Here is a 16,562-nt window from a genome sequence, read left to right as displayed (position 1 = left end):
AAAAAAATGAAATACAACAAGAAGAATGAGCATTTGTAAATTTAAATTTATAGTTTATGGGATTATGGTGACAATCAACGAGCATTTGTAAATTTTTTTTTTTGGAGTTTTAACGAAAAACCCACGATATTGATCACTTTAACGAAAAATCACGTTTTTATACTAAAAAGTGAAACCTGAAACTATTCACTTTACCCTTTATTTTGTTTTTATCGTTAAAACTCAAAATTTTTAAACTTTTTTCTTTAATTTTCTTTTTTTTTTCCTTCTATATTTTCATGCTTCTACATTAATTAAAAAAATTACTCCAACAACGACCACATAAGTGAATAAAATCCTTACTGTTGGATTCTTTTATCTTACTTACATTTTTAGTATTACACTAGAAATATAGCTCGCGCGTTACTGCGGGATTAGAAACCGTATGATAAAAATATGTTTCGAAGCTATAAGAGATTGTTAAAGAAGGTTAATGTTATTTACAGATATTTGAGCTTTTTGAAAGAATTTTTACATGTGCAGAAATTGGGTGAATGAAGCTCTTGAAATTCTTTAAACCATTATGAATAGCATGACCTGTGAGTGATTGATAGTGTAACAAAAATTAGTAAAAGAGTGAAAGAATATTATACATGAAACTATATTATTGGAACCACTTAATGGAAAGTTGTAGAGCTATGGTATACTCGGCTATAGTTTCAAAACCAACGAAAGAATGCAAGACATAATATATACACAGAAAAGTATAAACTAATAAGTTTGAAAGATACGAACGATTGAGCATGCAGAAAACGTGGAGAGCGATTGAGAAAAGGGAGCACCAATGCATATAACATGCACCAAATAACATGCGCCAATTTTGCGTAGTAGTGTTGTGCTACTCTCTCCATTTTCTTATTTTTGACCCAACAAACAATATCTGCATTTAAATGCATAATGTTTTTCTTTTTTTTTTTAATAAAAAAAATTTCAGTAAGCCCATATCAATTCCAGAACATTTTAAAAACCGCAATTAGGCATAATCAAAGATGGACCATTTCATCAGCATATGCGAAGGGTCTCAAAACATACCAAGAAAAGATGGACTATTTAACTTATTCCCAACTTCATCAAAACAACCAAGAAGTATAAAATAGCAAGGTTAATTCTCACTTTCTTTAATCAAAATGAATTCTACTTCTTCCCATCTATTTGCACATCCCTTCAACACTCTCAATTGATATTAAAACAGAAAACAAATTGTGGCAAGAAAGAAGCGAGAGGAAACATCGAGAAGGGAAGCCGAACAGTGAACAACCTGTGTAATTTTGTGGAAGATTGGCAAAGAGATCCTATAGAGATGGGAGAAAATGACACTGAAATAGGAATCCCAATCCAAATATCATCCCAGAAACAAAACCTCCCCCTTTCCAACTGTGAAAGGAAGATTACAAAAGATCATGGAAAGGACCTGAGCTTGTCTTTCCATGGGTATCCCCATGACCCCCTAATAAACTCGAATAAGTCACGTCGTGCAACATGTATTTACTCCATAGTCCATACAACAAAATTCCACATAGAACTAGTTCCCAAGAGTAGCGAAGAAATTATCAATGTTATTTAGTTATACATTTTCATATATACTAAAGCAATATTACCCTCACCAGTCATTTCCAAGTCAATCCATACCAGTGGCATTTTGTACTCTTCGGTATCTCTGTAATTTGCTTACTCTGCTTCTCATTTACGAGTGACATGTTATCAGAGTCATTGACTTTTTTCTTGCTATTGCCTACCTCAAAAGATGCATAATCAGAACTAAGATACTCATATTTTTCAATCCGCACTCATATTTTTCAATCCGCATACAGGGATTATCAACAAATATTCACCTAAGTAAATCATTTATTATGGTTATTAGTTATTATATATGCCCAATGCCTAGTCTATCATGAATGTGGCTTAAATTTTGAGAAAAAATAGGCTAAGAAATAAGTTTTTTTTTTGTTTATAAATAAAAATTTATACTTCAGCTTCATCAAAATTGCAGGATCCATTCAAACAGTACGAACTTTTTTAGAGAAATATTAAGAAAAATAACCTAAAATGGTAGTTCATAGATTCAGTTGAGTTGTAAATGTTAGTATACAACATCCGAATATATTGGAAAGATAAAAGTAAATAGTAATCAACAAAATTTTCCTAGTAGAACTTAGACCTGGAAATTGTCGAAACCAGCTCAATTTACAGGAATCAAACAGAGGATAAGAGAAAATTGGTCCGAGAAAATACCATGGTTGCGGATGAGCTGACGACGACAAAAGGGAGAGACAGCGGCGAAGGAATTAGGAATAAAGGGGTATCTCTGAACTCTGAGGAAACAAAAGCCCAAAGCGCTGACTGAAAACAAATTCTGTCCCAAAGCTCCTCAAAACACAATCCATCGTAAGCTTAAAAACTCTCCTGTTTAGGCAACCCCCATCACCCTGGCCTTCTTGCCCTTGCACGCCAAATAATGATATTCACTACGAAGAGATAAGCAGTCCCAAGGAATTATCCAGATAAGCAGTCACTAAGAGCCAGTTGATAATTATGAATCTAGAGTGTCCACAATTTAGTATGTAAAACAATTAGGAAAAACTTCTTGCATCAAAATTTTAACAAGGTTTACAAAAATTATTTCACTCCACCCCAATTTTGAAAAGAAATCTGTGGAAATTTAACTTAAAACTTATGGCGATAGCCCTTAAGTGAGTTACTCTTGAGATTTGAACAAGCAGCATTCAAATGCTTAAGAGCAAAGGGACAGTCCTAGTCCAGTCCTTCAACTATCTTCCTCCACTTTCCCAGAAAACTAAACTATATAAATTAAAACTATTAAATTAGCATACGTACTTCTCCACATTAGCTATAAAACAGATGATAGGTGGTATTCCACTTAGCTTCTCATGTTGTATTGTCTTCCCAAATTAGAAGAGTATATGAAGCTACACCTCATACGTAATCACGCGTAATATGTATTCCACATACATAGTCACGCCTCAGGGCCACATACTGGTCAACAACTCAACTTCATGCCTAACACCAGGTGATCTAAAGTAAATAGAGTAAACTTTCTTCATATTTGTAATATATTACAGGTGTATGCTTGCAATTAAGGACAAATTTGTCCAAATACAGCTATTTATATACTTAAATGCTTGCAGTATATTAATGTGATGTGCTTGCATGTAAGTTTTATGCATTTGTGTATGATTGTATGGATGCACTTAAAGTTGCACACTTGCAACATGGATGTAACAATGCAAATCCCAACGCCATGTAGCCCACTAAGTAACCAAGTTGCAGAGAAGCAACAAAGTACCCCTAACATACCACATACAAAGCATTGAAGGCTCCTGTATCCGTACCATAACTAGAAAAGTACCATAGTCCTTATTTCATCTATTCAAGTGCTCCTTCCAATTATTTACATTCCGTTATGCTAGTCATCACATAGATCCATTTAAGGGAACAATTCTTATTCACACAAATTTATATGCATTCTAACTACAGTAAAGACTTTTGTAAAGCAGCCTCAAATTATGTTTTTTGGAATAAATTGAGTGTGAGATAGAGGGTGTATGTTTATTTCATCTGGAAAACCTATAAAACAACCTAAAGAAAAGTAGAGACAGATCAAAGAGACAACCTAATATGTAAGAGTAATTTTGCTATATTGATGTCAGGTAAAATGAGTACGGGCGCAAAGAAATACCAAATCAATTCATCTGGAAAATCCGCAACAGCCAGGAAAAAAAAAATTGAAGTAGAGGCAGTAAAGGAGAAAACCAAAATTTATGTAGATTAATGTCCCTTTGTTGGTATCAGGTAAAATGAGTAAAAGTATATGTAAAATACTAAAGAAACTACATACTGTTTAGCACGTTTTGCATCTGTCTCAGATGCATAAGGCTTAGCATTGGAATTGTCCTTTCTCTCAGAAGAAGCCTTTGGATCATGAAGACCAGAATCAAAATGATCCTGCTTTTCACTCACTGTAGAGGCAATCCCATCAGCTTCTTGTGGTGTAGATAATGATCTTGAACTCTGAAGAATAATGTTATCCCTGGCAGAAGGAAGGCCCCCCAGGTTATTTACACTATTCAAAGAAGACTCCCATGCTTTATTCTTCTGCTTCACCAAGTTCAGTTCTGTGTATAATGAAGCATGTCGTAAATCTTTTCGAGGATCAAAGTCTTGAGATCCCCAAGAGGGTGCAGAAATCATATTATGATATTTGTACTCGTCTTGAGTGGCATAATCAAGGTTGGAAGCATTAATTGCATCCACATATGCAAAAGAGTCACTTGATGAACGACGATGACCTCCTCTGCGTATAGGTGTGTCTGGCTCATTAAGGAGATCATCAAGCCAAGAAGGTTGTTCCTCTATAAGTAGGCTCTCTGAGGAAGTCCTCTGGTGATGTGCATTTCCCTCTCTAGGCTTCTGAACAATTTTTGATCCAATTGCAGGACTAAAGACATAATCTGCATATGATGGGGCAACACTAGGAAATGGACTTTTAGGAGGAAGTAAAGGATGCTTTCCGGAATACATAAAATTTCTGATATTTGATGTACTCTTGGAGTTTGCCATTGCTGAAGCACAAACCAGTCCCTGTCAAACGATATAGTGTAAGATGACAGAGGCAGAAAAGGTATACAACATGGAAAACAAATGTATAACTAAGGCACAGTGTTGACAAGCCAATTGATAAATATGTCACCATCAACAAAGGAAAATAGGAAAAGAAAAACATGGGATAAAGTCAATAACTTGCCACTAAACAATTGAAAACAGAAACAAGACATAATAACTATAACTCTGCTATTAATATCCTTCTCCATGTTGACATGAATACACACCTACATCAATGGGCAAAACACGTCTACTGGAAACTTCAAAATTATCAATACGATTCATAAGGCATACGAGTTTGAAACCCAAACATACACAAGCTTAAAACACAGATATGCCAGCATAGAAATACATTCAAATGGACAACACTACAACTACCCAACTTTCTGAGCAGTATGGTGATCACGAAGAAACCATTTTCATCGCTATAATAACATCGAAACCCAAATTAACACAAAACTAAAGCTTCCATCCAACTGGGTTTTCTGGTTTCTCCCCATTAAATACCACCACGTACGGTTACACTCTAAATGAATCGGAGGGCCCAACCACAAGGCTAACTGTGTTAATGAAAAGCCAAAAATTCCCAATCACGGACGCTACTGACTCAAACCATCAAATTTGTTCCTGAAGAAAACATGGAAAGAAAAGATAAAAGATGGAAACTTTTGAATTGAATAGAATCTCCTAAACAAATGAGGTCCTAATCACAGTTGGTTGAGGTGAGGGATTCGGTTTTCTCAGCCCCAAACAACAAAAATCTTCAGAGATTCAAACCTGCAAAGCTCATTTCACTTTCCCACATTTTCTCATCAGCCAAACAGACAACGAATCTCACAATTTCCGAAATGAAAAATCACAGATAGAGCCCTCAAAAATCATCATTTGCAACGAAAAGATAATCATCAAGTGATTTATTGGACGAAATGCTGAGAATGTGTGCGATTATCAGCAAAATTAATCACAAAAAGCTGCTGATTTGACGAAACACAGAAACGGAGATACACGCGCACGAAGCTAAAAATGCTTCCTTATGCTTCGAGAAAATACACACACAAATATATATATATATATATGTGTGTGTGTGTGTATTGATTACCTGTAGTGAACGAACAATCGAGATCTTGAAACGCAATGATCGAAGAATCAGAGATGTTTATCTGTCCTAGGGTTTCTGAGATATCAATGATTTAATACCCCTCTTCTCTTAGGAGAAGAAGCTCTCTCTCTCTCTCAATCTCTCTCTCCTCTCTCTCTCTCTCTCTCTCTCTCTCTCTCTCTCTCTCTACTATTTCTTCTGGTTAATGTCTGGGGTTTGGATTGAAATTATATTTTGTTTTGTCCCTTTTAATTTAATTTATTATTTAAATGTTTTTGGTAAAATTTAATTGTCAACTTTGTATCTTTTGGATGCACAGCCTTGCAAGTTGCAAGTGGCGCCTTTTTATTCTCCCTTTCCAGTTCATTTTTGCCTACCTAAAATCCTATTCTGGGATTAAAGATGGTCAACAAAGTTGAAACCACAGAGAAAATTTACATTTCATAACCGAGTTTTTTGTTTTTGAGGTTTTTTTTTTTATTTCATAACCGAGTTTTTTGTTTTTGAGGTATTTTTTTTTTATTTCATAACCGAGTTTTTTGTTTTTGAGGTATTTTTTTTTTATTTCTATAATTATTAATAATGTGCGGATTTAGTCCTTAAATCGTTACAGTTATTACTTAGTGTGATTCTTTTTAGAATAATGTGTTGATTTAGTCTCTGAATTATTAATTCAACTTTTAAACTATTTTTTTTCTTCAGAAAAGTAAGCCCTTTAACTCATTAAATTTGCCAATTGCATTTCTACTATAAGACTCAAAGCTATTTCATTCAAATTTTTGTCGAGTCACGTAACTTACATGTAATACATTTTAAAGTATACATTAATAGTTTTAATGCGTTTAAGAACTTATTTTCTTGAAAAAATAATGTATAGAGTTAAATTTGGAGGGTATGTCGGCAATTTGATTCGTAATATATATGCAATATTAATTGCTTATTGACAAGATAATAACAGTATTACTCCATAAAGTGTGTCATCTATAAGTAACATGGCTTAAATTGATGAAACATTGGATAGACTAGCTTTGAATCTTATAGTAGGGATGAAATTGTCAGTTTTAATGATTTTAAGGACTAATTTAGAAACTTAACTTTCACATAAGTACTAACTTAGGAACTAAATCAAAATGTCAGTTCACAATTTTAGGTGTAGAAAACCTAGAGACCGAGATCATCTTGTTCCCTTGGTTATTTTTTCATCAGAAATCTAAGGGTTACGACATATTTTACTATAGTCTTAAACAAAATGGGTGAATTTTTATCGACTTTTAATAATCAATTCGATTTTTAGTTTTTAGGTTTTGGTTTTCCTTTTTTTTTATTTAAAAAAATATAATTATAAAATAGTTACCAAACAACCATTTAGATTTATAAACGAACATTTGGATTAAAAGTAAGTATACAAGAGAACTCAATTTCAACACATACTTCGATATTCCCAAAACGAGTTTGACTCTCTTTTTATTTTGTGAAAAGAATTGAAGTGATAATAATATTCTCTTCAATCAATAATTTAGATTATTATAAACCCTAATTCCCGAACCAACAATAATCTAACCCCAATTTAGAATGTTAATAGTATTAGTAGGGCCATTTTAACTTTTCTTTGTGGAGTTATGCAACTTTTTTGCACACAAGCATTTCCTTTGGTTTTATTTTCTTATTACAAACGCAAAGTATAAATGAACAATGTGGAGTGAGTTGTTGACAACGACATTTATTATCTCAACATAATTAATTAGTTAATCAATTAATTAATTAATTAATTTAATTAATAGGGTATTGACAAATAGGAAGAGTGAGAGGAGGAGTCGGCACTTAAAAAGTGCATGATGGGAGACAGCCAATTCCTCATCAATAAAGTCAGCAACAAGATAACAAATTCGGTACAATATAAATCAAACATGTCCACATTTATTCAACCTAATTTGGAAAGAACTTGGCTGCTGAAGTCCTACTTACAACCAATCCAGGATGGACACGTGTTCAAGTTTTGATTAAAAAAATTCAAATTTGAACACGTGTCCATCCCGGATTGGTTGTAAGCAGGATCGGCTTTTGAATCGCAATCCCAAACCCTAAACAGTTGGATTGTCAAAATTCACTGTAGATTGAACCCCAGAAGGTGCCTCTTTTTGGGATCCCTATGTATACACGCATACAAATGATATTGAGCAAGGTAAGTTTTGAACTCAAAACATCGACTGCAGAGAGTATGCTCTTAAACAATAACAAAGAGCACCAAGCACGACCTAATTACGCCAAACTCACAAATCGTAAGGAAACCATCACCGAAATGACGTTAATTTTGAGCCAAGAAAACTCATTCATCTGTTTAACATATACAACACTATACTAACCTACATGCCGTGTAATTCGAAATGAATCTGGCAGCATACGAAGTCATGTATCAAGCAGCTTCTTCCACCTGGCATACCCGAATATGAGAAAGAAGAGTAACACGGAAAATGCCGTAATACCCCCAACAAAGGGCTCAAATATCCCTTTCTTGGTGTATAATATACAGGGGATGTTCATACCAAATATACCAGATATCAAGGTCTCCACTGCTATCGCAAATGATGCAATGGTCAATGTCAACTGGAGCTGAATGAGTTCGTTTCGTTGGTTATCAAGTTGTATGTTGACATAATCCTCCGTGTCATCAATATACTCCCGCACCTACATCCAATGAACACAACACGAACATGAGCAGTATTCAAGGACGGATTAACACAATAACCAATCATGCTTAACATGCACAACTAACTGGTTTCTAAATTACAATTCTTATATACCAATGACAGTGAAATTAGTTCCAACTGGGAACCCACAAGAGGTCCAAAGCCTCCAAAGTATTCCAGGAGCAAGTGCAACCACAGAACTCTTACAGAAAATATGCAACATTTAAGAAACCTAACCTAAAATTCATTATCTGGAACTGAATCAAAGTTGATGCAACTGCATTAAAACACAAGCTAACGGTGACAAATGATATTTAATATTGTTTTGTAAAACGTTAAGTTCTCCAGGACGAGATCCTTTAAGAAGCATTTGTGTAAACTGAACTTAATAGTCAAGTTCTATAGTATAAAGTTGTTATAGTAGGTCATAACAATTAGCACTCACAGATAATATTTTGTTACGGGTTCCATCCAGTTGCATAAAATATGCCTCAAGCAGCATCTCTAGATCTTCTACGTCATCGTAATCCATATTGTTACTGTTTACCAAGCTCCCACTTCTGTTAGAACTAAGCCGACGTAAATAGGGTGCGGATATGCTATTTGAAGCAGAACGCCCCAACAAAGCCTCAGGCTGTTGATTCTGCATCCATTTCCTTGTTAAATATAAATGTGCCATATCTTCATTGTCATCCAACAAATGTTCGAGTTCATCCCTCACCTGAAATCAGACAGACACACGCTTCTAACTCAAAAGGAACTACAAATATAAATATTAAATAGTGGCATACAGATAAAACATGTATGCTAAGTCCCCATTTTACAGAAACTTTTTCTAGCATATTGTCAAATAGTAAGGAGTATCCACTTCTCTTTGTACTCCTGCACAATCTAGAAACAGCTAAAGCCTCAATCCCATGCACCACACAAATTCAATCCCACGCACCATACAAATTCAATCCCACTCTGACATCTAAGTATAAAAGGATTCTATCAAGTTGCCATGAGAAATGTACATTTTTCAGCTAAACTTGACGCCTCTTCCCTCGCAACAGTCATATAAAGTAAGTTATATGGATGTTGGTTTTGCCACCCCATCAAGTAGAAACAATTTCAAGAGAAGCCCCCTGTCGATCAATTTTCAACACAATAAGACCTAACTCCTGATACGATTCACTTCATATGCACTCAGTTATACAGGCTAACAATGTCAGTACTAAAACCAGAACAAGTCTAAAGGAAGCGTGGTAATAAAAATCTCATCAGAAATATCTTATTATTCACCAGAACATGAGGGCTTTCAAAAATTATTCAAACCTTCATGTCACTTACACATAGGAGGATTTAGAAAATGGAACTCTGTCATCTCAAACATCATAATTTCAATTTCCTAAACCCTTTTATATTTACTTGTGCATTAAACTTAGGCTAAGGTTTGATTTAAAGTTTGGGCCTTAGATGCCAGAAACCTTTGCTATTCTTCATATGGCATGAATGCAGGAAAGGCTATAAAAAGAACAATTGTATTACCATGTGACTTAAAATATGAAACACAGATAAACGTAACTCAACAAAACAAGAGTTGATGACAATGGCTCTCAACTACAATCAAATTATTCAGTGTGTCAAACAACCATAGCATCTAGCCCAGACAACCAACCCGATGCAACTAGGCGACCAGAAATATATGCTGAATAAATGTGAAGATGCTTTTATTAGTGAATTGAATGGCATTTTACGAGCGCACTACCATTACAAATTTCTATCTTTGATATATTGATGTATCTGTTTGTTTCAGTTCCTAATTCATGAAACATTCTTGAAGCAGATTCTGTCGAGACACTTAATTGGGGTTTATTTATGTCAATCTGGGATTTACTGCTTTATATTCATGGGTGATAGTGTTATATTATTTAAGGCGCCAGCGGCTCCAAAAACCTTTTTCAGTTTTCAAAACAAATTGAAATATCACAAAAACTATGAATTGACAAACATTTTAACTCCAGGTTGCGTCAGGTTATTAATTCCCGACATAATTGAAATTAGACATGCAGCATAGCAAATCATCTGAAAAAATATAACAAAGAAAATAATGACAAATGATATCCCTCAAGAAGAAGGGTTAAGCAAACATACCTTCTGTACACGTGCAAGCAAACGCGTAAGAATGCTTTTCAAACTCCTCACAAGTTCAAGGTTTTTGGTGCTAACATTTCTAGCCAGTTCATCTAAAACAGGGTAGGCTTCTCTCTCAAGGTCTGCCACACTAGAATTCAAGTATGTACAGACAACTTCTAATGCAATCTCCAGAACCTGAAACTCAAATGGAAGATCACACTGCACACCTTCAACGGCTTCAGGAACAGGTAACCATTGCTTTCCGCCTGAAACAATCATTCCACTAGCTAGTTCATCAAGTGGACTTGCTTCTTCTATCCTGGATTGCCTTTTCTGAGGAAGTTGTTGCCTTAGCTGATCCGCAAACGGAAGAACCTCCTGCCGAAGAGGATCAAGCAACAAAACCTCTTCAGCTGTAACTATAGCCTTTATAAACTCTAAATTAACCACCATGGCCTTCTCCCTAGCTGCAATTGAAATGAGAAAACATATTTCCATTGGTCATCATGATCTGCTATGGCTACACAATTAAAAAAAACCAGCAAATAAGGTAACCCTAACCCTAACCCTAATGAGAATTCACATATAAGATAAAAAAGGGGAGGAGGAGGAGGAGTACCAAGGATGCTGGAGGAATGGGAGAAGACAGGGCCGAGAATCCTCAAGTCCCGGGCGGGAATGGCGGCGCGTCGAATAATAGCATTCTTGTCACACTCGACGAGCTCTGATCCGCCAAAGCGGTCAAACCGCATCCAAAGCCTGGCTCCTCCGGCCTTCTTCTTCCCCTTCACGCCACCGCCGCCAGCAACAACCGCGTTCAGATTATTATTATTGTTGTTGTTGGTATTGGTACTGTTGATATGGACATTGGAGGGGGGAGGAGATCGAAACGGCTGCGGCGGCGAGGGAAAAGGGGAAGGGGGAGGGCCAATGAACTTCTTGGGGGGCCGGCGGCGGATGCTGCTGCTGCGCTTGAAAGAGAACGGACCCTTCCCCATTTTTGCTTCTCTTTCTCTTCCCGTTCCGTGTGTGTATTTAAGCGAGTCATGGATCTTTCTCTTCCCCTTCTTCTCTCCTGCACCGACTCCGACTCCGACTCCGACTCCGAATCCGCCTCCTCATCATCCCCAGCCGCTTTACTTCTTTCACGTTCTCTCTCTCTCTCTCAACTCCCAAACACACTTTATTTGATTTTTAATTGTTTTTATATATAATAAGGAACGCGAAAATTTTATTGGCACCGGATGCCACCGACACCTTTTGTGTGCCGTGGCGGCCAGGTAAAGTAAGAAGATGTATTCAATAGGGTAACAGTATGTTTGAACGAAGAAAATAAACATAGAATTTTGGTAAAAGTTAAAATTTATAAATTAATAGGCATAAATTTTCTTGTTTGAATTTATAAACATAGAAATTTAGAATTTCCACATGAAAAAAAAACTTGAAATTTGGTACCTCCAAATCCCAAGTTCAAATTCTATGTAAATAGGTGTCATTTCTCAATTTCTATGATTGAGAGTTTAAAAATAACAAATTCCATGTTCAATTTCATTGTTCTTTTAGGTTAACCAAATAAGAAAATTTACAAATTCTAGAAAATAAAATCTCGTCATTTCAATTTCCGTCATTTTTAAATTCCTTAGTAATGTTAAATTTCTTCACCCAAACATTTACAAATTCCTTAGAATCATTTTTAAGTGGTTCTCTAAAATTCAAGGTGTATTCATTTAGGATTCTAAAGAAGCTTATAATATTCCATGTGTATTTAATTAGAAATTGATTTTAAAGAATTTGAGAAAGTTGAGAAATTAGAAGGAATTAGAGAGATTTCGTAGTTTATTTTAAGCATCCACAAATCAACTCTCCCCATTACGGAATTGAATCAAAATTTTATTTAGAATCTCTACAAATCAATTAAACTCCATAAAAATCCATTAAAATCTCTCAATTGAATACACCCCCTAAGTGTTATAATACAAATGATTGAAAATTTAAAAATAAATAAACAATTGTATCAGGAAATTTGGAGTATCGGGCCATGTTTTCGATAGCGAGTGTAGCGTGTAATGTAAGTTGTAATCATAGTTAAACTCATCTAACTTAAGAATATATACACACAATCCCTTTAAGGGAAGGAATTTCTATTTTTATTTTTTAAATTGAGATTAGTTATGCTACGCACTTCACATCGAACTTCAACTCTATAAATATAGTTTCTCATGACCGTATCTGAAATTTCATATTTATAAAGCAAATCTTACAATTTTATTCAGGAAAAGAAAAAAAAACCAAAGAAAAGACAAAATAAATTGGCACAAAGACTGTATAGCAGAAAAGTAGAAACAAACCACACAAAGGCCTCTAACGGCTAAAAAATAGTTAATAACATTCAACAATTGCAGCATAGAGCTTCTTCACAATGCGATTTTGGAACCGAGAAAATGCATTGCTCCATGGCACATTAGACAACAATGAACCAAGAACAATCCAAAACCCGAATGCAAATCCAAGCCCCAAGCTCAAATAGAACCCACCGTCTTCAAGTAAATAACCTTCTACGTGCTTGTCATCACCTACCGGTGGCATGGCCTCATTTACACTGCAACGCTCTTTCAATGGAGGTCCGCATAGTTTGTTGCCAACATAACTAGACTGATCAAAGCTCTGAAGCTAAGTGCTTATCGGAATCCGCCCTATCAGCTTGTTATAAGACAAATTCAGATAACTGAGAAATGTCAAGTTCGATATGCTTGGAGAAATTTCGCCAGAAAGTTGGTTCACAGACAAATCAAGTGACTCGAACATTTTCATATCACCGATTTTGGAAGGGATTCTTCCTATTAGAAGATTATTGGATAAATTCAATGTTTGCAAGATAATGAGGCTGGTCAGCTCTTCAGGGATTTCTCCAGATATCATGTTGCTTGAAAGGTCCAAGCTAGTTACCAAACGAAGCACTGTGTCATATTTCACTTCTCTGCCTTTGGTCACAAAATCCGCTTTCTCTAAGTAGGCGTTACCAATCATAGAAGAACTAGAATCGGAATCTGCAATACTGGTATCTTCTTCGCTTGGAAAGGTAGTGGCCATGGATGAAAAATTTTGGAAGCATCTTGGTATCGTTCCCGAGAGATTGTTATAAGCAAGGTCCAAGATTTGGAGATTTGTGAGACTACAGAGTTCATCTGGAATGAAACCATGGAACTGATTTGAACGAAGACTAAGAACTTCCAAGCTTGGGCCAAAACATATTGGAATGCCTCCAGCAAACTTGTTTCCATCAAGGTCAAGAAGAAACAAGTGCTCACAATTTTGTAGGGACACGGGTAATTCTCCAGATAGGCTATTATTGCGCAAGTACAATGATCGAAGGAAAAGTAACTCTCCAATAGAGCTTGGAATTTTCCCTGTCAAATTGTTGTCTTCTAAATTCACAGTTGTCAAGTTTGGCCAGTATGACAGACAATCAGGAATTTCTCCATCGAGGAGATTGTTTTCAAGATGAAGAACTTGAAGGGTTTTAGGTACATCACTCCTATCACAAAAGAAGTGAGAGAGAGTGCCCGAAAATAATGAATTGGAAAGATCTAGAACAGACACTGCCGAAGACACAAGAGGCAATGAACCGTTGAAATGGTTCGATCTTAAGTCAATTACAAAATTTGAACCCATATAGAAAGAATCGGAATCCTGTTTTGGTTTTGGCCGGTTGGCAGAAACTATGTTTGGAACCTCCCCGGACAATTGATTACTCGAGAGATCCACATACTTTTCTACATCATGTAAAAAGATGTTCCAAAACCAAGTCGGAATGGTACCTGAAATTCCTGTATTGGACATGTTAATAGCAGACAACTGATTTTGACTTTGAAGCCATGTAGGCAACTCTGATGGGTCCAGATGCCAAGAACCTAAACTCAAGATAGAAAGTTGAAAAGGAGGAACCCAGTCATAGTTGGTTTTAAGAGTCAAGGAGTTATCATCTGCAGTAAACATTTTCAATCTTGTAAGATTAGTAAAATGAGCTTCAGAGACAACACCCTCGAATGAATTATGATCAATGCTCAAGTATTGCAAGAGTGATAGATTTCCTAAGGACATCGGAATGAGACCTGATATAGAATTATACGAAAGATAAAGAGAACTTAAATTTTTAAAAATTCCTAGCATACCAAATAAATGACCTGAAAAATTATTACTCGAAAAATCTAAATAATCTATTTGATCAAAACTACACCGAGACAAACTTTCTAAGATTTCTGATACCCTCCCCCTAAAATTATTCATCCTTAGATCAACAGAAGTCAACCTACAAAGATTTCCCAAGGAGTTTGAGATTTCCCCTTCAAGCTCATTCCCACTTAATTGAAGATCAACAAGGGCTGTCAAGTTTCCAAGGGAACTCGAAATTTCACCATGGAAAGCATTGGAAGAAAGATTGAGGGACTCAAGATTGCCCAAACTGTACAACCATGTAGGTATGGTAGAGTTGACATCATTGGCAGCAAGATCAAGAACTTTAAGATTTGTCAAGTTCGCAATACCACTTGGCATGTGATGAAGTTCGCATTGAGGAAAATGCAACTCTGCCAGCAGAGAAGGGAGTGTGTTTACTTGTAACCAACGAGATGCGTTGGTAAGATTTAATCCAGTCATGTCAAGATGTTTCAACAGAGAAAGACCAGAGAGCCATTCAAAATTCTCGACCATCAAATCAAAGTTGTAAGAAAGATCGAGATAACGTAGACTTGAAAGATTTCCCAACTGATGAGGAATGGTTCCGTTGAACCCTGCTTCCGAGAGATCAAGATATCTTAAACGTTTAAGAGAACCCAAAAAGCTGGGAATCTGCAGTCCTTCAAAATTGTTGAAGCTTAAGTCCAAGTGGCTGAGATGCTTTAAATTCAGTAGAGAAGGATTTACCTTGCCACCCAGCCCACGGTACTCACCATTCACTTCATCATGATAACCAGCAAGGTGGAGCTCACGGACATGACCGGTTAAATTACTGCAGGCAACACCGGTCCAGTTGCAACAATCGCCTTCACCATCCCAAGAGGAAAGCATATTTGAAGAATCATCGAGATCTTTCTTGAACATAAGAAGTGTTTGTCTCTCATTTTCTTTGCAAGGCAAATGGATCAGGTTTCCATTGCATAAGGTAAGTGTAAAAGACGCAATGGATAGAAGAAAGGTGAGTAGGTAAACAAGTCTCATGACTGTCATCGTATAGATATGGAGTAGGTGATGGATGTGAGGAATGAGTAATTTAGAGTAGTGCTATATATACACACGTTAGTAAAGAGTAAAGGTCCAACCTCGGCCCTACTCTTTCTATTTACTACAAATCATTTTTCTACATCCCTCCCGGCAAAGACGGAAGCGGGTCAAGAGATTTAAGACAGAAAGAATGGTCCATCCCCAAAACAAATTCCAGGCAGTGATGGATATGGTTCATCCCCAAAGAAACGTCAGGACCATATATAGCAATAATTGATCTACTTAAATTAGTTTTAAAAATCATTTTCCGGAAGAGAATTGAAGTATAGATTGACGAGGCCGAATGCCCTTATTTTACTCTGCTACTATTGGATATTTAATTGAGAAAATTATAATTAGATGCGTCATTGTAGACATTTAGAAGTGAGTCAAGTCATTTTTCTACATCCAGACCTACAAAGTCGTCATGGAAAAATTTAGGGGTAAATGAATTTTAATCCTTGTATTAGATTAATTTTTCATTAAAACCTGGTGTAGTATTAGTTATTTGATCTTGGTCCTCAATGTCATCATGATTACTATAACTCATATTTTGTTGTTTTTAAACTCCTTAATGGCTCTTTTTGTTCCCATTGTGCCCCTATAATTAATTATTCGACCTTCTTGGTATGTTCCACATTATTAGAAACTAATTTTGACTTTGATTAATTGATTTCTTCCATCATTTATATATAGTGCCGGGAAAGATTTTTCATATCATCATGCCTAAATTACAAGAT

General features: G+C 35.8%; 2 protein-coding genes and 1 pseudogene across 5 annotated transcripts in view; all 3 read right to left on the bottom strand.

The window, feature by feature from the left end:
• Positions 1-525: 525 nt before the first annotated feature.
• On the bottom strand, positions 526-5,946 carry LOC125478781 (uncharacterized protein At4g06598-like). Of its 4 annotated transcripts, none has more exons than XM_048587386.1 (4): positions 5,759-5,945; positions 3,896-4,638; positions 2,272-2,504; positions 526-1,771 (listed from the first exon to the last, which is right to left on the bottom strand). In XM_048587386.1, the coding sequence occupies exons 2-3, from the start codon at positions 4,615-4,617 to the stop codon at positions 2,447-2,449; spliced, it is 780 nt and encodes a 259-aa protein (XP_048443343.1). In that variant the 5' UTR covers positions 4,618-4,638; positions 5,759-5,945; the 3' UTR covers positions 526-1,771; positions 2,272-2,446. The 4 variants fall into 4 exon arrangements, with proteins under 4 accessions (XP_048443343.1, XP_048443344.1, XP_048443342.1 ...); XM_048587387.1 differs by having other exon boundaries at positions 2,272-2,479; positions 5,759-5,944; XM_048587385.1 differs by lacking the exons at positions 526-1,771; positions 2,272-2,504 and having other exon boundaries at positions 3,798-4,619; positions 5,759-5,946.
• A 2,218-nt stretch (positions 5,947-8,164) lies between these two features.
• LOC103937614 (magnesium transporter MRS2-4-like) overlaps positions 8,165-16,562 on the bottom strand; it is a 30,923-nt gene continuing 22,525 nt past the window's right edge. The window contains exons 2-5 of the mRNA XM_048587382.1: positions 11,183-11,659; positions 10,582-11,030; positions 8,891-9,166; positions 8,165-8,443 (exon numbers count right to left, since the gene is read on the bottom strand). Coding sequence (XP_048443339.1) covers positions 8,165-8,443; positions 8,891-9,166; positions 10,582-11,030; positions 11,183-11,561 — 1,383 coding nt within the window. The 5' untranslated portion in view covers positions 11,562-11,659. The remainder of the gene's footprint in view (positions 8,444-8,890; positions 9,167-10,581; positions 11,031-11,182; positions 11,660-16,562) is intronic.
• Positions 12,777-15,953, bottom strand: LOC103937615 (annotated as a pseudogene).

The sequence above is a fragment of a genome, unplaced genomic scaffold, assembly GCF_019419815.1.
Source record: "Pyrus x bretschneideri cultivar Hongxiangsu unplaced genomic scaffold, Pyrus_bretschneideri_v1 Contig265, whole genome shotgun sequence".
NCBI lineage: Eukaryota > Viridiplantae > Streptophyta > Magnoliopsida > Rosales > Rosaceae > Pyrus > Pyrus x bretschneideri.
The sequence above is the reverse complement of the archived record's forward strand: the minus strand, read 5'-3'. Positions and strand labels throughout refer to the sequence as shown.